The sequence below is a fragment of the Apis mellifera genome, linkage group LG3 (genome assembly GCF_003254395.2).
Source record: "Apis mellifera strain DH4 linkage group LG3, Amel_HAv3.1, whole genome shotgun sequence".
In the NCBI taxonomy this organism is placed as follows: domain Eukaryota; kingdom Metazoa; phylum Arthropoda; class Insecta; order Hymenoptera; family Apidae; genus Apis; species Apis mellifera.
Window position 1 is genome coordinate 10912527 of NC_037640.1, and position 24167 is coordinate 10936693.

At 45.0% G+C, this 24167-nt stretch overlaps 1 protein-coding gene across 1 annotated transcript in view; it reads right to left on the bottom strand.

The window, feature by feature from the left end:
• The window catches only part of LOC413289 (neurogenic locus Notch protein), a 214315-nt gene that overhangs the window by 77619 nt on the left and 112529 nt on the right, over positions 1-24167 (bottom strand). The window contains 2 exon segments of the mRNA XM_006567988.3: positions 9217-9372; positions 12133-12489. Of these exon segments, the coding sequence (XP_006568051.2) occupies positions 9217-9372; positions 12133-12489 (513 nt within the window).

The window sequence follows — 24167 nt, forward strand, 5'->3', positions numbered from 1 at the left end:
GGATGCGCGACAAATGCAGGCTGGGGCGGCCTTAATTGGCCAGGTCGACGCGGTTTTTCGAGGAGCTGCCATTAGGGAAAGAGGTAAAGGAAGGGAAGAAAAAGCCACGAACGCCATAAGAAGGAAGCTGCGGATTCCATCTCTCCTCCCCTCGAGGAATTCTTCCCGCTCGGCGATCCGTTTCGTTTTCTCGGAGTTACGCGGTCCGCGCTAATTGCAATAAGATAATCGCCCCGCTGTCAGATCGTTTCGCCATCCGAGAAATGAGCGTTTCATTAAGCCTTAAGGAATTAAGAGTCGAAAGAAAAATCAAGAATTCTAATTCTAATTTTAATTTTCGCCCCGCCAATTTCGCTCGACTCGAAATTATTTCCTCCAAAATTGAACCACTTCTTTCTTTTCTTTTTTTATTGCAAACTTCGAAAAGGTTTCGTTTTCACTTTTTCTCTAGTGTAAAGGAAGTAAGAGAGTATATCCTGATGATTTCTATATATACACTGCTGCAAATTAAGAGAGAGTTGCCCGATTTCCACACACTTTAGACGAGACACCTTTCACATTAGTTCGCTCAGAATCCGGTAACAACAAATTGCCAAATCTGTCATCTACGTTTTCTTCTTCGTTATTCCTCTCTCTTCTTCTCCAATTAAAATTAAAACTCTGAGTCTTCCGTAGGAGGCAGATATTCCAACGTTATCTAACCAACTCTCTCGAGAAATTCCATTACAGGAATGCCCTCGCGTCGTTCCCTTAGCATACAATGCCGATCTCGAAAGAAAGCGTCGAGGAGGAGGCGGCGGCTTCCCCCTCGTTTCCAAGGTGAAACGATACCTTACGAAAACTTTTTCGAAAAGCATCTCGGGAAGAGGAGAGCGGCCACGAATAGAAGCGCATGCCAGCTTCGTGTAATCCGCCGCCGCGGTTTTTCCGCCCGGATCCGTAATTGGTGTTGGCCGCGCGCCACGTTTCATCACGAAGAGAAGAGGAGGGGAGAAAAAGCGAGAAGGGTGTACGCGTGTTAGCGAGGGGGGGGAGGGCGGCAAGAAACGCATTGCTCGGCCGTGTTCGCGATCGAGCAGATGACGAATCGGTCGGGTGGACGAGTCATCTCTTCAAGGACGAGGCGGCCGCCGCCGTGGATGATGATGGAAGGGAGCGAGAGATGGATTATTTTACGAAGTAGTACGAGTTGTGCATTGATCGAGAGTGTAAAATTATTTGCGATGATCGATAATAAAATAGTAAAAGGAAGAAGAAGTAAGAACAATTATTATCGCGTGAAAAAGAATATATGCAGTCGAGGTATTCATCTCGAGAAATTTATTAGAAAATAATAATCGATCCTCGATTGATTATTTTGATTATTCTAATATAAAAGGTAGAGCTATTAACTTTATATCGAATATATCATCATCTTGAAAGGAATTAATTTTCTAAATAAAAGAATTTATCATTTTTCCTCTTCATTCAAGATCAAAAGCCTGCCGATCTACAAAGTGTTAATAAACGGACAAATACGAATAAATAATTTTCGTGTTCAAGATTTAAGTAAGGTACAAAAATATAAAATCGACTTCTTCTCTCCATAAAACCGCAAGCATTATTAAAACAATCCCCCCTGCTCTGCTTTATTGCCGTTTTTAATGCTCGAATAAAACGAGAGATAGAGGCAATCGAACGAGATTATTGAAAAATACGACGGAACATCTTCCTCCATTTAACGATTCCTTCGAGACGAATCGTTTAATACAAAAATTTTTATAAATGCACGCGTATCGAGAAAATGTATTTTCGTGTCGTCGAATAAAAATCACGGATAATCGATCAAACAGCACGAAAGATAGAAAGAGATAAAGAGAGGATTCACCGCGTTAGGTAGCAGCGGTTCGTTTCTTCTCCTCTTGTCCTGAGAGAGGAGCTTAATCTAGCAGAAAATATGCAATCTAGATAATAACAGAGCAGAGGCTCGAGCTCGTGGTCATTATGGTTGTTATTAAACTTAAAATAACGAAATTTAACGTTTAATTAGATTCGTTGGTTGCCTGAGAGAGGATCCAGAGCCTCCTGACTTCCGGTTGAATCTTATTATCGAAGTCTCTCACTGCGTGACAACGCGCCTCGAAAAATGGGTGGGTCTTGTAACATCGACCTCACCTTTCTCTTTCTTCATCGAGCCAATTTCAATAAAATCGTCTCGTTGAAAATTTCTTGAAATTCTAGAAAAAGAATTCTCAATTTTTATTATCCACGAACGAATTTCTCTGTCTCTCTCACTGTCGTCGATATATTTCATTTTCTTTTTTCGAAGTAAAAAAAGAAGGAGGAGGAAGACGTGAAATCGAAGACGTTTTTGAAGAATACCCGAGATCTAGAATTATCTTTGTTTCCACTCCAAGTAGATTTGTCTCGAGGGGATAAGGAATAAAAGTGTTCCAAAAATAACTAATTCAACTCCAAGACGGATCCATCTAAAGGAGAGGGGGGACACAAATCTCATCCACATGGATTTCCACTTTATTCCGGATTTTCAAGGTATACATATATATATATATAGATGCAGGTATATAAGTGTCGATCGAGCCAGGTATACGAGCCCCCCTCTCGGTATCGGTTTACCATTGTCAGGGCAACGTTGCCAAATTTCGGTGTAACAATGGCTCTTTGTTTAGCAGAGGCAGGTAGCCCCCGGTTCCTCTTTGGAGATCCGGCCAAATCGACTTCGCCACGAAAACGAAGGAGAAGGCGAGGAAACGTGGCCCTCGAAACGAGAGAGAGAGAGAACTCCTCGAGCACGAAGGAAGAGGGATTTCGTTACGGGTTACCACGTTGTTTGCACTGGCACGCAATCAACGGCTTGCGGAACTCACACGAAGCCCGTTACGGGCCCACTAAGGGGAGGAACTCGATCCGCGGCCCCATTTTTCGCCAGGAACCGTCGTTATTCGTGTCGAAATCCGTCTTTTATTAATTAAAAATCCATCTCATCTCTCCACTCCCTTCAGTTAGATTCATCTTCTCCTTAACGTACATCTATTTAATTTCGTTAAACAAGATTCTTAATATCGAGAATCCCTCAAATACGCGTTCGTAAAAAACCGACATTTCCAACTCGAAACCAAACGACTCCATCATCGAAAACAGCGACGATCCTGTGTTTCTCCACGACAGATTAAGACCCAAGCCCTATATATATATATTATTAATTCGAACAACGGATAACCGAAAAAGGAGGGAACCGATATATAGAGAGAGAGAGAGATAAAAATGGCGAGATCGAGAGGTTACTTTCACTGTGGTGGAGCGCTGTCACGAATTATGACGTCTCGGCCGGTGTCACCTTCGCGGCGAGTACGAGGGGGCCGCAAAGATGGCCGTGTAATTGAACACCGGAGGGACGGAGAACGACCCCGATCTGCGGTGGTCCCTCGAATGGGACCACGTATTCGGCAACACGGCGTAAATATTTATAAGGGGAGAGACGGAGGAAAGTCGACGGTTGGATAAAAGCGCCCTGACTCACGCCGGGGGTCGCCCCTTCGCCTCCCTCAGGGCGGAATCGCAAGAAAGAGTCGAAAAGTCGAATCGGGCCCCTCGAAACGAGCTTATCTCGCGGGGAGAATAAATTGGCCGGGCTCGGCCGGAATTGGCGACGATGCATTTCCCTTTGTGGGAGTCCGAGTTGGACGAAAAACTGCACGGTTGCCGGGGCGAAATTTCTTCGACTGGCGCGAATAAAATTGCAATTAAACGAAATAGGGATTGGGATCGTTCGACCGATCGGCTGTTTTGCCGCCTGGTGTAATTGAGGTTTCGAAATCGTAACGAGTGACGGTTTTTGGGAAGGGTAAGAAACAAGTTGAAGATAGATGGTGATGACGCGAGACAATTTCGAGAGGAAATTCGAAGGATTCGCAGCAAGCAGATAGATAGATTATCTCGAAAAATATAGCACTTTGGCTTACTCTTAAAGAGAAAATATTTTCTTTAATTTTTGCATCGTTTTATATCATATTTAACGATGAAAATAATTTCAAACGATTAAAAAATGGAGATAACTTTCCAAGCGTATAAATACAGATTTTCTCGAGAAATATAGTAAAAATCAATTTTCCTCTTCAATTTATTCACAATACTTGTACTTTCGAAACATCATTCATTCCACGAGGAAGGGAACATGGTAAAGCTATGATAAAGAAGCGATTTGCCTGCGAGAGAACAGGGTGGAATCGGAAGCGATTTCTAACGTGTTTGACGCGATCGACCGATAATTGTGCCCATCGGCCGTTAATAAACCGATCCCAGGGGATTTCGCGTCAGGGAGCAACGAGAGCTGTCGCTTTTATCTGAATGGAGGATCTCGGTGCTGGAAGGGAGAAGGGGTGGAGGAAAGTGGACGTTCCGGCGGATTTAATTTGGGTCGAAGGGAAGCCGCGAAGAACACGAATATTTCGGTGTTATAAAAACTTTAAATGAAAGAGAAAGAGAGAGAGCTTGATAATGGCAGGTTCTGAAATAAACGAAACTCTCAGTAATAAAGTATTCGTATTTTTGAGAAAATGAAAGTTTCGTTCGCTTAAAATAATTTTTTAGTTTGACAAACTTAATCCAATTGTCAAAAAAAAAAGAAAGATTATAAATCCTCGGCCCCCAATAATCGAATGCCCGTCCCCGATTAAATTTAAACACCGTCTTTAACGTCTTAATACACGTGTATTAAGATATAACCCGTTCGATCATCCTTTATCACTGTCGGCCGGGCAACGAGGAAAGAGCAGGTCATCCGGTTCCATTTCTGATCATTTCCGAACCACCGGTATAATAATAATAATGGCTCGCCCCCAACGAACGAGCCCATCAACGATGAAAGCCGATGAAAAACAGGGAGAGAGAGAGAGAGAGAAAAACAGAGAACGAGGCAACAGCCTCGAAAAGAAGAAGAAGAAGAAGAAAGAAAAAAAAGAAGAAGCGTAGGAAGAATCGTTCTGGTCCTCTGGGTGAAGAAGAGAGAAGAAGGAGGAGGAGAAAAGGTCCTCTTTGAGTAATGTCTTCCTAATTACAATCCTCGCGTTCGAAGCATAACACTTGGTCTGCCAAACGAAAACGGGTTTCTCGAATGGGTGGTTCGAGAGACCCACCAGTCCAGAAAAACTGGCATCCTTAATTCATTATGCGGCTATAAAAAAAGCTTTAACGGTCGAAATCTGGTGCAGAGGGCCATTCGCCGCTTTCCATAGCTTTCTCCCTCCCGTCTCTATTCGACTCTCTATTCCATCCAATCTGGTAGCCATAGCGTCGATGCACTCTCGACTCGAGAGCGAAGAAGGAGAGGAGAGCGAAAAATAAATAAATAAATAAATAATAATAAGAGTGGAGGCTACTAGAAGAAACTAAAGATGCCGCAGATTGATCGCTCGGCAGGGACGTGCGAATGTTTGCTAAATTACCAGGCTGTGGAAGGGGAGGAGGCTGGAAACAGTATTTCGCGCGCGTTTAATGAAATACAGAGAATGAATCGTGACCGCGGTCGTTACGCCGCCCTTCGTAATGACGCCACGCCTATAAAAGTGTGAATGTCCCTTCGGCATCGAAGGCAAACGAGGCCGATTGTTAACCCCCGAAATCCAATTAAATCGGCTCGGTGGTTTGAGATTAACGCGATGAAGAGAGAGAAATTGAGAGAAAGAGAGAGAAGAAGGGGTACTAATGCGATGAAAATCTCTATCTCTCTTCTTCTTCCTCCTCCTCCTCTTCTTCTTCTTTCGCTTGCGAAAGAGAAACACGGATGTCCATCCGGAGTTGAGAAGAAGAGGGGGTGAATGGTACGCGCATAGGGTACAAAGGAAGTGTTTCTGATTATTAATGAAGTGTCTTTGTCTGGAACGAAACGTATTAACCGGCACGCTCACCTAAGCCAGGCGGCGCGTATTTATTACCGAGAATGAAAGGGATTTACTTAGATGCGTTTCCAACTGCTTCTTCTTCTTCTCCTCCTCCTCCTTCTTCCTCTTCTTCCTTTTTTCCACCTTTTTCTCGCGGCTCGACTTTCTCGTTTTCTTTGTTTTACACACGTTCTAAATGAGCACGGGCAAGTGACTGATTGCGGATGGGGGGATGTTTGAGCGACTATTTCAACCGACTGGCTAGCCCCTCCTTTCTTCGATTTTCAGACATCGAAAGACAAATTTACCAGACGCATAAAGGGAATTAACGCGCAAAATTACTTGGGACGATCCCTTACGTTTAAACGTAAGTAAATACGTCTTGCTATAACTTTTATATACGTGTACATATATTTACATATACATCTGTGTATAATTGTAAAAATTCTAATTTCTTTCCAATTTACGCGAGAGAGAGAGAAGAAGAAGGAGAGCGTCGAGGTTCTCAAACGTTGAATAAAAGGAAGAGAGAGGAGGGGAAAAAATGATGATTTTTCCGCTTCGAGACGGGTTGGCTCCATTTCCTTTTGGATTAACGGTGAATTGGCTCTCTCGTTACCATGACCATTACCATTTTTCATGGTTTACGGGTGATCGAGCACGGCCACGGCCGTTTCCTACTTATTCCCCGCGTGTCAACGTGACGCCGCGATGGGATTGACAGCGCGCGTTCCATTCGTAGACGCAATATCATAAATCGAATTCCAGCTGATAATACCATCGAGATAAGACCGCGTCGTGAAAGGTAGGCGGTTTATGCCCGCGCTTACCCACGAGAAAATCGTCGAGGTGTGTGGGCCCCATGCTGGCTCCTCCGTTCCTCCCCTGCCCATTAATTAAACCCGCGACTACTGCCTGTCCGCTCGTTAATTATCCACCTCTTCCATTTTCGCCACTCCTATTTTCCCGGATTTCCATCAATTCTTCTTTTCTTCCATCCGAGTATTTACATTTTTTTTCTTTTCGAGTTATTCCTGATCCTTCAAAATTGTAATCCGTAACAATTTCGAGGAATAGATTCGTATAAAAAAGAAAAATTCCACTTCCACTTTATTTATTTCGATCCACGTGTCGCGAAAGAAACGCGAATCGAGGCGAATCGATAAACGCGCGTTCGTTATTTTCTAGCTCCGCGAACGAGGAATAGAAGAAGGAGGAAAGTCGTTGGGCGCCGATGAAAGGGTTCAAAGGAGGGCCGATAAAGGAGGAGGATCGCTTTAGAGACAATTGTCGATCGATCGGTATCAACGTGTGCAACGTGTACTTGGATAGCATATATTCTCGCCGGACCATCAATTATGCCGGGGGAATTATTAATAATCGTCGCTGCCACGCTGAGACTCTCCACTCGCTGGCTCCGAGACGAGACGAGAACTCGTTCCTCCAGGAAGGAAGGAAGGGCGGAGAGGAGGGAGAGCGGTCCCTAAGAATGACACGAGTTCGTATATATATATATATATATATATAAATATGCGTGTGCAGGGAAGGGAAATAAGAAGAAGAGGAGGAGAAATCGAAGCGGATACTTATTACGGTGCAGCGCACCCTACAGGTGTTCGAGCGGAATGCTTTGAGAGAATCGGATCCCGCGAGAAATGAAACCGAGATGCTTCTTCTGCAAGCTTGAAAAGAGGATGCGCTCCTCCCTTTCAGGCCATTCATCTTTCGTTGACCCACTATTGAGACACACGCGAGCGCAATTTCGACAAATTTACGCACAATTCTATATTCTTTCGCTCGGACAATGGAGTGTCGTTGAAAATTTTCGTAATTCTCCAACGCTTTTCTTCCCCTATAATACTTTTAGAAATTGCCAGAGAAAATTACGATCTTATGAGAGAAGCAAAATTGTTTTGAATTTAATTGGAACTTTTCCAGAACGGGAAAGGAAGATTTTTAGCTCGAATGTATTCAGATAGGATCATGATGGATCAATCACGATCGACGACAATAACGGCGAGATGAACGAGACGAAGCACAACCGAAATTAATCGATCGATTTCCCCTTTCGCCGCGCCGAAAGATTTCAATTCGATCGAACCGTAGGGGACCTCGCGCAACGTATATTCTCAAAGTATTAATCTAAATCTTATCGCTTTCCATCTTTCTCGTCGAGTCGATCGATATCGTTCGTGCGAAAAATCGTGGAATACTTGAGAGAGAGCCACCTTCTTCTGATTTAATTAAAAATAAAAAAAAGGAATATAGAGTCATTGACTCAACGTCGAGACGAATTTTTATGCCAGACGTCAAAACCGATCATTTATACATTTCGAGGCTAAGGAGGCACAATGGCGGCGATGTATCGAGCTTAACGAGACATTGTGCGTTTCGAATCGTTTCATCGTGAAACTCGCCTCTTAATCCCCACTTTTATTCAGAGATTTTAACGAGTCACGAATATTCAGATGGGTGTTCCTTTCGACTGAAAAATCGTACATCTGTCGCGAGCAATTTAACGAGGAAAAATATTCAAAAATTCTTAAACAAAGAAAAAAAAAATAATAAAAAAAGTAAGATTTCGATTTGTTAAATTAATTTTCTTAAAATTCTATCTTTTATTTTTAACACCCCATATATTTAATCGACTCTTCGATTAAATACATTCTCTGCCCACGCGAGCAACGCGTTGTTAACAGGGTCGTGCAAAGTACACGAGCAACGACGCGAGATTGGATGAAAACGATTAAAAAGAAAAAAAGAAGAGAGAGAGAGAGAGAGAGAAATTGTTAACCGATGTATTAACCTTCCGCGACCGGTCATCGAGGTTTGATCTTATCAATATCTCGATCGAGACTTGGGAGACGAGGGAACATTGTTGACCGATGAAATTACGATGATACAAAGAGAACCGCCAAGGAATTTCACCTATTTATACCTCTTCAATTAAACATCGGGATAATTTTCTTTTTTTAATTACGATAAATTTAAATCAATCTCCACACGAGACGTATTATTAAAAAATTATTATTATTATTCACGCATCAGATATCTCTTGAATTGATCCTCGATATCTCGGATCGAGCGCAGTTTCATTTATTTCCTCGAGTGAGTTTTTACAAACGTAACACTCGGATAAAATCTACGGGATACGATCTCTTCGAGATATTTTTCCCGTCCGCGTTTTCGAATCGAGAGAATCATTAATAACTATGCCCGTATGCGATCGTAATGGATCGTAAAGAGAAAAAAAAAAAGAAAAAAGGCTTTCGAACCTGTAAGATCACTCTCGCAACTGTAATACACCTTTCGAATTAAAGAGAGCGAAATTACTCACCCTGCTCGCACTCGTCGATGTCCTCCGAGCAGTCGACCCCCTTGTAACCGGTGGCGCAGGAGCAGGCGAACGATCCGTTGACCGGGCTCGTGTCGCAGATCGCGCCCTCGTGGCAGGGATTCGAGGTGCACGCGTCGTCCAGATGGCACAATAAACCTGAAACGAGAAGATTTCTTTTTTTTATCTTCCTATTATCGTCCAAGAGGAGAAGAAAAAAAAGAGAAATGCAACGACACGTAACGGCGACGGTGAATTCCGCCATTTTGAAGGGGACGTGAATAATGTTATACCGTTTCTAGGACAAAAGTGTCGATCGTCGAACGCTCCAAACATGGAGCCAACTGCCAAAGATGGACATCATTAACGACCCGTGGTACGTAGCAAGTGGTTATGTACGTAACTCGGCTAGAAATGTTACACTCTCGTATGCGAGAGGAAGAGGAAGGAGAGTGACAAATCCCAACGATCGAGCCACGTTTCGTATTCGGTAAATTACCTGGGAATACCAGAAGGGAGAGAGAGAGAGAGAGAGAGCTTAAACGATGAAGCCTAGGTCTAATTGGTCCGCGCAAACAGCCGTGGAAACTCGTGGAATTTCGATTGGAATTGCAACTGTGGGGTGATGCGCGTAAGTAAAGTATTAAACCGGGATACCTAGTTGAGCTATGGTGTAATTGAATTTGCCGATAATACGAAGAAGATTTCGTTCGTGGAAACTGTTTTTCGAAAAATTTATTAATGGATAGACACCATTAAGGAATAAGAAGGTGAAATTCCAACGAGGAATTGAAATATTTCCGCGCGATGGTTCTCAAAATGGGCTTCGAGTTTTTTAAAATAGTTCTTCACAAGCTATACTTGTATTATTTACAATTACGTATTAATCTGAAATTTCTGTATTCACTTTCGAGAATCTTCAAAATTAAGGAGTGCAAAGTGATTTTTCCACTTGTTCGCGATTATTTTTATTACCTAGACCTAAATTTATTTCGTTTGCTGTATTTCAGTATGAGAAAAAGCGTAACAACAATGGTTTGTTGGTCACCGGTAACAATGGGTTTCGGTGGATCCCGATTAACGGGACACGGACGTGTCTAGGATGTTCGCATATATAAAACGAGGAGAACCGGCAGATGCACAATTACACCCGCGAGTAACTGTAACCATACGCGCGAAAGAAACGAGATATTTCAACGCGATGCCTCTCTTGAGATTCTTGATATTCAACTTTATTGAATACGTCGAAATCGTTTCGAGATCGTAACGAGATCGTAAATCCGTCGAAAAACTTCTTTTCTTTTGGGACTCTCGTCGTACTTGCGAATAATTTGAGAATTTCGTAAACGTAAATTAACGACGACGAGGATGATCATCAAATTTATTATGGGATCGAGCAAGAAAAATGGGGGAATGGTACCGTTATTTTCTTTCGCACGATTCGCAATTTGAAAATTTAAGAAGAAGAATGCGGACTTTTACGCGATTTTAAAACAATTTTATCATCGTACAATTATCCCCGTAAAATTATATTGCGCATAATTGCTATTTCATCTGGGAAAAATCCGTTGAGAAATTTCAATGTATATCTCGTAACGCAATATTGATACGATCATCGTACGAATAATTATCGGAAGAAAAAGTGCGTACGCGCGCGTGTAAAAATCCACGGTAAATCTAATAATAATAAATCTCGACGAGCGTCAAAGAAACGGGTAATAATAATTAAATTTCTCGAGTGATTTCGCGCAAAATTTTAATTTCACGTTTATTTAAATTCATCCCCAAAAGCGTACTCGAAGAAAACCGATAAAATTATTCCATATTCCTTTTAAAGCGCCGAGTAACGAACCGAGTTCGTTCGTCGTCGTACGTTTCAGCGTAAACGCGCAAAAATCGCTTAGAACGGGGAAAAGAAACGGCGCGTTTCGTTCTCATTGCTCTCCCCCCTTCCCCTTCTTCCCCCTCTCTCCCCCAAAACACCGCAGAGGCTCGGCTTCTAAGGCGCGCATGCGCGCGCGCATGCGCGCGAATTCCTTCGTTTCAGATTTCCCGAGGTATAGGGGCGAATCGGAAAAAGCTGCGCCGCTGTACGTCGGTGGAATCGCGATCACGTTTGCGGGGGCAAAACAAGGATGCCTGTATTTGGCGATCGGCGTGGACGATCGATCTGAAAAGCTTGCACCCGGCCCCTTGGTAGGCAACTAAGGACAGAAACTTGTTTTCAGTCCTCAAGGTCGTCGCTCGGTAAGGCTAGGCTGCGCCTCCGGAATCCCGGGATTCCAACGGACCCTCCGTTGGCTGCATCATATTGTTGCACGTGCAGATGCACCTGCCTGCCTGCCTCCGTTCATCCTCTCGCGATGCATAATAGCGACACGATTCTCTCTCTCTCTCTCTTTATTTCGTCCGATTCCACTGGACGAATTCTGCTCCAGCGATTCGATGAAGCTCGTTTCGATTTATCGTTGGAATTTTTGGTGATTTTGTTTATGGGTGAGATTGAAACGAAAATCGATTTTTTTTTTTATCGATATCAAGTTGACGGTGCAGTGATTATAGGGATTTTAGAATTTTGGAAGGATTGATTTACGATATAATGTGGTTAAATATACAAAGGATCGAAACAGAAATACAAAGTAATTTTCATACATGTGTTGTTTATCTTGAATACTGTATTAAACGAATTTTTTCGATAAGAATAGAAAAAAGAAAAGCAGCATCGTAAATGCTGCTACCAAGTATAGTTTCGTCTGAAAAAGACGAGTAAGTAAACGCGAACCAGTTTCTTTAACGTCCAATTAAATTTTTGCTCCTCCGTTTCGATCTCTATAAAATTTCGACCCTCGATCGCTCCGTTCTCGGAATCGGGCGACAAATATTCGAGGAAATCGCGTGTCAACGGATCGTTAGACTCACCGGTTTTCCCGTAGGTGCATTGACAATAAAAGCTGCCAACACGGTCGATGCAGGTAGCGCCATTGAAGCAGGCGGCACCTGCGCAATCGTCGATGTTGACGCTGCAGTCGGGCCCTGTCCATCCATTCACGCATATGCACGAGTAACTACCGGGCGAATTGGTGCACGTGGCGCCGTTGTGGCACAACGATGGACGAACCGAGCACTCGTCCACGTCCAGCTCGCACTGCGTCCCCGTGTACGACGGTGGACAAAGACACGAGTATTCGTTTATCCTGTCTATGCAGGTCGCCCCGTTCTGGCACAGATTCCCTGGACAGTCGTCGATGTTCTCCTCGCAATGATCTCCGCGGAAACCTGGAAAAAGAGAAAGGATAACAGCGTTAAAAATGATACAAATTTTGGTAAGGTTATTCGTCGATGCGTATTCGCGTAGTTTTGTAAGAAAGAATTGCTTCGTTCGAGTTGACCTTTCTTGTTTACTATTGGAAAAAAGTCTCGCGCACAGGACGAGTCCTTCGCCTATCCCCACCTCACACGCTTTGTTGACAATCCTGATACCACGTACGCTGCGTACTAGTATAATTTAAATTATATCTATTATATCATCCTAACTATACGAAATTACAATTAAACTTGTTGATTAAATAATTAGCCTACACATGTTGTGAGAAATAAAAATAATTAAAATTCTCTGGATTTTACGTTCTAACGTAGATTTAAATACAGATCGTCGTTTTGGATAATGGAAACAAAAATGCACGAGACTTGTTTCCACCAGTACTTCTTAAAAACTTGATATCCGTTAATTTGGGTTTGGAATATTCTTGGATTTTAAATTGAATGATTTGAATCGGGATTTTTACTCGAAGTGAATTGGAAGCAATCCTGCAAACGAAAGATTCCAAGGATATTACAGAGGGAGGCACTTGCGCGTTCTATCGATGATCGTCACGCTCGTAAATAGAACTCGCTATTGCTACGCTACATTTCCTCGTACGTTGTGTCGTGTAGTAACACGAACGCGGGAAGAAAATAGGAATTCTTATATTAAAAGCGGAGTCACGGATACTATCGAGACTTTTATCGTTCCACGAATTTATAGTTGGCTCGGAAGAAAGGACAGGGTAAACCCGAGTAAGAAAACGAACGACGGGGTACGAGATAAAGCGATATAGCTCGATAACCGTGAAATTGATAGTCGTCTGTGTGTCGATCGACTTTTCTGCCACGGTGCGCGCGCGCGGTTAACGAACGTGATGATGAAACAAGATCCGGGCATCACGTTCCACGTCGAACATCTAACTGTTTAACGGAGAAAGATATTCATTCTGATCCCTTTCAGAAGGCGAGGAAGCGATGCTCGGCGTTTAATTGTAATAACGAAAATCAACGTGTCTAAGGAAGAGAGAGAGATAGAGAAAATACGAAAAAATGTGGCGTAAATAGAGGGAAAGATCGAGGGGATCGATGTAGCATGACGATCGATTCTTTGCGAAGCTATTCGTCTAGAAGAATAAAATGCATATTTATAGGCTGCGGTTAATGGATCTGCTAGGCGATTTTGCGACGCTGTTCAATCAACCCGATCGGTTGAGGAGAAGAACCGAGGAAATGTAATAGGAATTTAAAAAGGTGTGTATTTCTAATTTAATGCTAATGCTATTCCACCAGAAGATTTATCCACACTTTTTTCTTTTTCTTCTCCGCTTTAAATCGAATAAGGATAAAATTAAGATTATCCAACCAGGAAATAACGTTTAAATGGGTATATCCTAAGAGTAAATTATTATTATTTGTACAAGAAAAATCCTTCTCTCCGTTAGAGCGTTTTTTGTTATTATCTATCGATAATATCGAAGTCGGTGGTCAACTCGATGCAAACTCGATCGTGAAACCATGCTTACCAACTCTAATGGCGCGCATAATTTATGCTCGATAAAGCGGTTAACTAAACTTCCTACGTCGATCCCTCTGCATCGCGCGTTTTGTTCGGGAACGAAGAAGAAGAAGAAGAAAAAGAAATCTTGGATCTCGTACATATATATATATACCCCACGACGTTATTATACCAGGGGCGTAACATTAATATTAAAGCAAATGCAAAAGTAAATCGGCCGTTTTCGCGTGCGCCATTATGGGCCATGCCATGGAACCGGATTCTCTTATTCTTATTCTTTCACCATATTTTCGTATCGTAACTCGCGATTAGCATTCTTTCATACATTTTTTCCATAATAATCTAAAACGATTTCTTCGATTTCTTCGATTTCTTCCGATTTTTCTTCCACGATGGTAGCAATTTTCCAGGAGAAAGAAAATTTTATCTGTCTTGGAAATACGATTCAAGAGAGTTGAGAACCATTGGCCTTGAGGGGAAACGTGAACGAGCACCAGCATCTTCGATTAAACGATCGAAGTACAAAGACTTCCTCTCCTCGTTCGAGGCTGTCGGACGGGGCGAAATTACAGCCGCGGATTGCGAGGAAGAAGTTCGCGAAGTAACAGATGGTTACACGGATGGGGCTTCGAGTCGAAATTTCGGCAGGGATTCGAAGGATTGGAATCTCGAACAGGAGGTTTCCCTTCTTGCGTTACCGAGGGGATTACAGGGGAGCCGGTTTACAACACGCTACCATAAGAGTTTCACGAGTCGTGAAAAATTCGTAAAATTATAATAATATGTACTTTCCTCGCAATTTACACAGCCACTCGAGAGACAGTTCCTCCCTCGACATTAAATCGATGGTTTACGAGATTTCTCGGGAGAGAAAGAAAGTAGATCTATCAGGGGATAATAATCGGCGAAAGGAGGAGGAGGAGGAAAGGTCTTTGTTGGGGGTGCAAAGCTATCGCGGCACGGTTCTGCTTCGAATCGATTGCTTTTAATATCGAGAGACTGGCAGGGACAAAAGGAGGGAACGGACGCTAAAATCCACGTATTTGCGGCCGATTCGTTCCGCATTCGTTGGCGCGCGCGTCTTTTCATCCGACGAAGGGATCATTCGGCATCATTCGACGCGTTCTAAAAACCTGCTGCTGCACATCGCGTGGATCGACCGAGGCCAACTTCTTACAACTTCCCCTCCCCCTCCTCAAAGCCTTAATGTAAAAACTGTTAATTTTACGAATGCAAAGATAATTCGGAAGAATGTCGACGTAATTTTAATTTAGTTTTTCGTTCCATCGAATGATACAATCTGAGAGGTAAGAGAAAAAAGAAAAAGAAGATCCACTTGAAATCGTGTAATCGAACGAATCACGGATTTACCGTGGAAGGAAACCCCTTCTCCCGCCATTACTGTTCGACAAGCTGGGTCACAAGTCATCCGTACAAATACAAGGATTGCACCGTTGGCCAAAAAGGGATCCTCGTTGCCCCGTTAACGAACAGGCCTTATTTCCATAAGGTACGAGCCTCCTGTTCCCGGAATCCTGCCAAACCCTCCAAGCTAGTTCCCTCTGCTTCCCCTCGTGGCGAGCATACAATGGTGTATATATATGGGTCCAAGATACGACGCATATACTCGTGTCGAGGAGTAGAAAAACGGACGGAATCGAGGACGGCGCGATGATGATGATGATGATGATGATGATGATGATGATGATGACGACGACGATTCGTGAAAATAAAAGAAAAGGAGAGGAAAGAAAGAAGGTTGGATGGATGGAGATTACGCGTGGGTGCGCGTTGGAAAAGAAGGGAACAACGTTCTCTGCCACTTATAAATCAAGCCGGGACGACGGAGGGCCATAATTGCAATTGTCCATGAGCTGGCTCAGCCCAGATCGGAACGATCGAGGGACGCGTGCGTGTGCGTGTGCGCCTATCCGCCGGCTTCTTATAGGTGTGTTTGCGTGCGTCCCGGACCCTATTCGACCAAGGATACGTATCCGTTACTTCGTTACAGATGCAGGGCCGTAACGAGCGGAACACCGGTAAATAAATCCGGCGTACCGTGTTCCTTCTCTCTCTCTCTCTCTCTCTCTATCTTTTCTGTTCTCCTCCTCTCGTCTCGGAGTGTTAGCCCGTGGTTTTTTCCTTCCTTTTTTTTCAGAAATCTACGCCAGATACGCCCAGATGGATCACGGTCCCGTTTAATCTCCGTTTAATGGAGAACGCTGGCTGGATGGAAATTAGGGGGGTGAAGGGAAAAAAGGTGGCTTCCAGAGATAATTAGGGGGCGAGGGAAAGAATCCAACATTTGCGGCAAAGAATCTCGAGAATCTGGCGAACCGGTACAGGATTATTAGGTTCCTAGGTTCGCCTCGAAAAATGGTTTCATTCACCCACGAAACAACGGACTTCTCTCCGCTCGAAGCGGGAAGAGTATGGAGAGAGAGAGGGAGGGAGGGAGGGAGGCGGTGGAGCAGAGTGGATAGCTCGTCGGTCGATCGCCCTTTCTCCTCTCGAGGCGAGCTCGCGCACGGCCGACTCGTCTAAACGTTTCAACGGAATCCACGAATTTCGACCTCGTCCGAATTCCTCTCGGAATCTCGAGACCCCGTTTTTCGACCGTTTTACGCGAGATTCTCACGTGGAAAAAAGGGAGGAAAAGGAAGGGGAAGAAAGGGAGGAAGAGTGGAAAGACCCTTTGACCCCCTGCATCCTCGTGGCTTCGTTACCACGAGGATACCATTTTGTTTCCCCTTCCCTTCCCTCACCGAACTAGGAAGCTAGTCTTCCGATCCCGGAACGGAAACGATGAAGTTTCAACAACACGAGTTTCGAGTTTCGAGTTTCGTATCTCTTCGACGCGATTTTTCCATTTTTCGATCTTTCTCTCTCTCTCGATCATCAACAGCCTTCTCTCCTCAGCTCCTTCACCTTTCTTTCCTCTTTCCCTCTGTCACCGATCCACTCCTCCTCTCCTCCATTCACTCTTTCCTTTCTCTCCGCGCCACTCTCCACCTCTTCTTCCTCCTCCTCCTCTCCTGGGTTCATCTCGATGCTTTCCCTCTCTCTCTCTCTGTCGATCCTCGCTCTCCCGCGTTGGACACGGGCAACGCAGTGCCTCTCAGCCGGGCGGAGAGGTGTGGCAACGTCGCGAGAGCGGGTGTGCGTCGGGCACAGGGGCGCGTGGTGGGGACTGTGGGAAAATTCTCATGCCGGCGACTGTGTGCCCGCCGCCAGTGGTGCTCACCACCACCGTCGCTACGGGGAATCCTGCTCGACTTCCTGCTTTCACGCTCCAAGAGCGTTTCACCGCGCACGCAAAAAAAGAAGGGAGGAGCAGGGAGAGGGGGAAAAAGGTATATCATTAGGGGCGTCGCGAGAAAATTCAATTCGATAGCGAGGCGGGGGAGTCACCTTCTCCCCCGTGAATCGCGCACACCTGTTGATACAATTAACGCGGGTGCATCCTTTCGAGACGAATTTAAAATCGACGAAATTTATCGAATCGAGGAAAGCAACGGCTTTCTCTGTTCTTTTAAATTTAAGCTTTCGAACGTAAAATCCTTCGTTCCTGTTATTTCGGAGCAAGTGGAGTGGATTTCGGCGAGGAGAGAGTTTGTTTGGGAAGAAAACGGAGGACGCGGAAGTGACGCGTCTCGTTTCGCCATATGGCGTCCTTGCCCTGGAATTTGGGAGACGCGGCGTAGGCACCGGTCGCCACGGTTGAGAGGCACTGAGAGGGGAGGGGGGGGAGGGGCCGTAGGGGCCCACGAAGCGAGGAGGGAAGGTTAACAGCGGCCCGTGCCTCCCCACCAAAAAGCATGGCTGGCACCGGGTAGCCACGAGCACGCCACGGGGGTGCCCGTGGAAAAATTATTCGTCCGTCGCCGTGAGTGCGCCACGTCGCGCCCAACGTTGTAATTATTCCGGCCACGTGGTTCTGAGACGCGGATGCACCTGTCGTTCCTCGCTCCAATCCGCGACCCCGTCCATCATCGATCCTCGCAGATTAATACCCCGTATAAATGATCTCAGAAGCTCCTCCATTCTTCTTTTCCAATTTTTTTCTCCGTACGTGTGATTTAAAATACGAAATATACAAATATACAGGTTTACGATATTTACCTTTTATCCTAAAAGTGCCCAAGTTTATCGTTTTTTACATTTCATTTCGTGCATCGTGGAAAATCTCTAAGCCCTCCATTTTTTCACTTCACTAAAGATTAAATTTTGCAAATTAATACGACGTCTTTTTCCATCTCGAAGCGCCTCGAATATATTAAAGAATAGATATTTGAAAAATCAACGTTAGAATTAATTAATTGATTAATTGGACAGGTTGCGAACGCGTTATTGCACAACTCTAAAGTAGAACTAGAATTTTACCTTGTTGGAACGGATCGAGGCCGAAACGAGAGAGGAAACAATCGGCTTATTAGCGGATTAGCGTCACTTTACAAATGGGCATCGATCACCATCCATCCATCTATCCGGGGCGGTGGACAAACGGTGGCGCGCATTCATGCCCTTGTAAGGAGTAATTATTGCAATGCGATTCGCCCCTCGTTAGACCTCTAACGAACCGGCGCGCTGCTTTGCACGCTTGTTACAATTCCCAGACAGTCGGAAAGAGGGTAACGATTAGAGAGAGAGAGAGAGACTCGTACGCAACAACGATTCCCAGCCAAAGCGAGTGCATCGTTCCATTAAGAGGATCGCATGCGCCAGTTTCCCTCCGATCTCGATACTATTTCCATACAAACAAGGGGATATGCGTGAAAGACAAACAGATGCGTATCCTTCGTTCAATCGAGTCAAAGTTGAAGAAGAGAAAAAAATAAAGCATTTCATTCGTGTAAATAACTCGGCTCCAAAGACGTGCGTCACACGTGTGCGCAAAGACCGGACGTCGGGGAGCGTAACCAAAACCACTTTGCTCGAAAGAGAAGGGACGACCACCGGGTAAAAACGGTCCAAAGTGGAAAATCGTTCAAACAAGACGGAGATCATTCGTCTTCGAGCAAGAAATTCTTCGACTCGAACACCGATAAAGCACGCCGACATTCGTACTTACGGAATTCTTAAATTCCTCCCTTCCCTTTTCTCTTCCATCAATCTCCTCCCGCGTCTTTGTCCTTATTTTTTGGGACCTTAAAAGGCGCACGTACCCGAGAAAGGAACCACCGATAAGCGTAATTTGAACGGGCAACATGGCGTCACCGAAAGAAAGAAAAAAAGAGAAAGAGAAAGAGAGAGAGAAAGAGAGAGAAGAAGATCTCCGGTTAATGACGGTCCAATAGGGAAGGAGAAGGGACCAAGGAACGAAAGGAGAGATCCGGGCGCCGAGATGGGCTCCCTCTCTCCCCCTCTTTAATCACGAGGATTCGGGGGACGATTTTTCGAGCCGCAGGAAACGCGAAGGAAGGACTTTGAACCGGATCCATTTTTCCATTACCCCGCGTGTCGAATGCAAATCGGTCGTTTCCTCCGTAGAGATATTGCGCTCGAGGTCTGTCGCCTCGCCCACCCCCTTTTAATATCTCCATTAAATAAAAAGCTTAATCGAGAGGGAAGGGGCACGCCCGATAATTCCGAGTCTCTCGCGTGAGAGGGAAAAAAGAGAAGAAGAAGAAGGAGAAGAAGGTGGTTAGAGAAACGAAACGCTGAAATTTATGCGGATCCCGGGTTGTGAAGAGGCATGAATAATGCATCACGACCAACGCTCCCGAAGTGTCTAATTTGTGAGGAATATATCCTTGGGAAGCGAGGCGTTCCAGGGGAGGGGAGGATGAGGCTTTTCGGACGAGTTGAAGAGAGCGTCGATCGCGGAGAAGGACCCGCAGCTGGGTGTATCGTCATAACAACCCCGATTAGAGGCTCGCCGAGATACTCTCCAGAGACTCTCCAACGTACGATTCTTCTATAAATAAACCGTTGGAGGGGACCCGACCTTCCCTCCCCAGATGATCTCATTAACGTCTCTCCTTGCGTATAATAAGCCTCGCGCGCGATACGAAATAATCGCGACGACGATCAACGTGGAGCAGAAGTATAGAAAAGTTTCACGATGAAGATACGAAACGACATCGACGAGCAGGAGAGGGTTGGTTGCTTTGCAACTGCACGCGCTTCTCTTCTTGTGGAGGGAAGAGAAAAAAATTATTCCGCGAACGAGGATGGCTTAAATTGGAGATCCGAAAGGCTGCAATCAGACGAGCGAAGGAAAGGATCGAGAAAAGTTCGCCTCGATCGTCCCTGAGGAGGGACGCAACAGGTGTCCGCCGTTCAACAGGTGGTTGTTCCCTCGAATCAAAGCGTTCGATAAGAGAGTCGGATAAGAAGCTTGTTGTTCTTTTCCATTATTATAATCACAACATATATATATATACATATTATCCTAAATATATTCTCCAGTAGCAGGTAAAGAGAGACAAGAATAGAAATCTTGCACTTGTTGCTTCGCGAACGGAGCAACAGGTGGAGTGGAATCAACAGGTTATTAATCGCGTGATTTTTTTACACGCGAGTTGAAGAAAGAAAAAGAAAACGAGACGATGGATCGATAAATAATCGATCGCGCGCATAAATACGCGAAATGACAAGAGTTTAAAGGAGAGAGGCGAGATATCCTCCGTTCTCGCGGGCAACGCGGACAGGAAAGGGGAGGAGGAGGAGGGCCCCTGGACGCGCGCTCGCGTGGGCTGTTTTTACCTGTGAGCGAGGGGACACACACAGGTACCAGTCGAACAATGGGGCCGTCATGCGGCTACCATTCTTTCGGGACAATCGGTAGGGCCCCTTTCGAGAAAGGGGCTGCTGCCCCCCTCCTCCCATTCCGACGCACCACGGGGCCGCTTAAAAGGACAATCGCCTTCTTATTTACGATTTGGCCACCTCTCTCTCTCTCTCTCTTTCTTTCGCTTTTTCTCGTAGGCCGCGTACGATTCCCCAAAATCCGATCGACTGAAATTGTTGGACAACGTTTTCGAGATCGTTTTAATACGAGTTTTTCCATTTTTCTCTTTTCTCCTCCAGGATTTTTCCTTTCCCTCGGTCGGACCGTAAATTTCACGTCGGTCACGTTTTATGATCGAGCGAAACCAACGGTGAAATTAATTACGAGGATCCGCCGTGTTCTTTATGGGATCGAGCGAACATCTGGTACGATTAAACGAAACCGACTCGTGTTCTCGATGAACGGGCCTCGAGGAATCGAGAAATCATTGGACCCTCCTGGCCTTATCACGCCAAGGAATCGCATACGGATGTATCCTGTCGATATCCTGTTACGTAATGGAAGCTGTTGGTCGCCTTTGATCAATCGCCCAGGCGAATCCGTATAGTATTTTCAATTATCGATATGCGTCCTCTTAAATTTTATCCCTAGACACGTTATATAAAAGATAATTCGAATATTCATCGATCCACACCGAAAATCAATCTCAATCTTTACACGAGGATTGCTCCGCATCGATCTTTCGACACGAATCCGTAATAGAGCGTTATCTTACGTAAGAATCGTTGCATTATATCGCCTTGAATGGCCGATCGAATTCATCATTTCGATGGAAACGTCGCAATGAAGCTTGGAATTCGAGGAACGAGAGGGAGAGAAACGAAGATAAAGACGGAGAAAAAGTGACGCGAGGGTGGAGAGAGGCGAAGGAAGGAGACGCGAGAGAGAGAAGAAAGAGCGAGGGGTATCACGGCCGCTTTATCTCAACGTTGAGGAGGCTGGAAAGAAGTTGAAGTGCACTCTTGCCGCGCACCAACACCGGCCTACCCATTGTGTGTAAGAGCCACCTTCGTGCACGCACCTCTCTGCCTCCTCTGCCACCCTTTCTTCTCCTCTCCTCTTCATCCTTCTCCTCGTTTAACCACTCGAGAGGTTTATGGAGAATCGACGAGAAAGAGAGAGAGAGAGAGAGAGAGAGAGGGAACGAAACCAGACACGAAACACAGGGTGGCAAGAAGAAGAAGAAGAGGAGGAGGAGGAGGAGGAAGAAGAAAAGAAGGGGGAACAAGAGGATGGAGAGAGGTCTCTGAGCAAGGAGGCGTGGGTGCGCCCTTCGTGATTTACATATGCGTATTCTATACCTTATTTACTGCGTCGATCATCCTCCACTTTATCTGTTCGCGTGTGGGTCGTAGCGAGGGGCGAACACATGGAAAAGAGAGAAACAAAGGAAGGAGAAAGAGTTTCCTCGTCTATTAGCCGGCGACTGGTACTGTAAATATTGCACGTAGGCAGAGATAACCTTAACCCCTTGACTGCGTCCACTTTCTCGAGTGACGTGGAAAAGAAAGAAGGAGGAAGAGATTAAAACAATTTAACCGAAACTCGGAGGATTTCTCTTTTTGAAAATATTTTATAACAACGACGATCCCTTTTCTTTCCGTTTGAAAGAAAAAAAAAAGTCACGAATTCTTTTGGAAAATTTCCGTTGCACGAGAATTACAGCAACAAAAAGAGAGAAAGAGAAAAAGAAGAATATCTTTCGAGATTTCGACGAGGTGGCTGTTTCGAGGGAACACCGAGAGAGAGAGAGAGAGAAAAAGAGAGAGAAAGACTTTGGGAGGACAGGTAAAAAATGATTGCAAGATAATTGACGACTGTCAGCCCTTTCTGAACCCGAAGAGAGCTTCGAGGTATGTCTATACGCACGATACCGACACACGTACACGATCCTCTCTCTCTCTCTCTCTCTCTCTTCGGTTAATTGTCGTAACTGGCAAGAGACAAAGAGTGTCGAAAATTATGGCCGGCCATCTTTTTTCACGCGTTGGACGTGCACGCTCGTACGATGACAGTGGGAAAAATTACCTTCGGCTCCGGATAAATCGACTCCTAAGTTCGTTCCCTAATTGAAACGGCGTCCGACACGACCGGTTATTAATAAACTGGGAAAAGACAATTATGCGTATAGAAGGAGAAATTAATTACAGGAATCTGTCTCTGATGAAATCACCATCTTTCCTAGTGAATCGAATTTAAGAACGGGAACTAAATTAGAAAATGTACGCAATCCTTCTCTTTTTCCCTCGAAAAATAATTTCGATCAAAATCTTTCAAAATTGAATAAAAGGCCGAAGAAAATTCATCGATCTGTAAATAAACTTAGAAGAAAGAAAAAGTTGCACAAGATTTCTTCGATTTCACTATAATACAAAAAACCAGATTCCAGAGGGATCCAAAGAGGATCCCGTTCAACTCGTCGAATCGGTATCGCCGAAAAACATCGACGGTTATCGACGAGAGAGGCTAGAGGAGAGCCTCCTCTATTCGAAACCGCGAAAGATTCCCGCAACGAGATAGAAGCAGAGAGAGAGAGAGAGAGAGAGAGGCAGGATAGTTCTCGGTTTCGAGACGCGCGCGAGTAAATCATGGGAAGAGGAGTATTCGTGAGAGGCGCACGGGACGGCGGGAGGGGAAAGGGGCCACGAGGGACCCACGGTTCCCGTGGATGATCGGTGGTGGAGAGAGAGAGAGAGAGAAAGAGAGAGGGATGCGAGGCAAGAAGAAACGAAGGGTTTCGGTTCGACATATCAGCCCGAGGTGGTCACGAGTCCTGAACTCGGAGCGGAGGGCCACTAGTGGGTGGGACCCTCCACTTCGTGCCTTCTCTCTACCTTCGCCGATCCCCTCTCCTCCCCCCCCTTCTTCCTCCATCCACCTTTCCATCCTCCTCTCGAGTCCGTTTCGTGTGCTACGAACGACAGCTACGCCGCCATGCCTCTAAGCAAATTCGATCGTAACCGCCTTCTCTCCGTTCTTTCTTTCGTTTCGTCCGACTTGCACGTCAAGGGGAACCCTCTCTTGCGCCTTTCCACGCTCAACACTTTGGAACGGGCTGATTTTTTCGCCAATTTGCCACGATTGCTCTTCCTCGACTTCATCTTCATTCCCCAAACGTGGACGAGATATATATCTGAAATTCCATTTTTCTTTTTCTTTTTTTTTTCACTTTCCAAGTACGTTCGATACAAGAAGAAGACTATATAACGCTTGGTCCAAGGCTGGCTAATTAAGAGGTTGGGCAAGCAGATATACCCATCTCGGGTATCGTCGAGGTACCATCGCTTCGTATCTAACGCTGGATCGCCGCTTATAGACGGTTACTGATCCCGATCTGTTTCT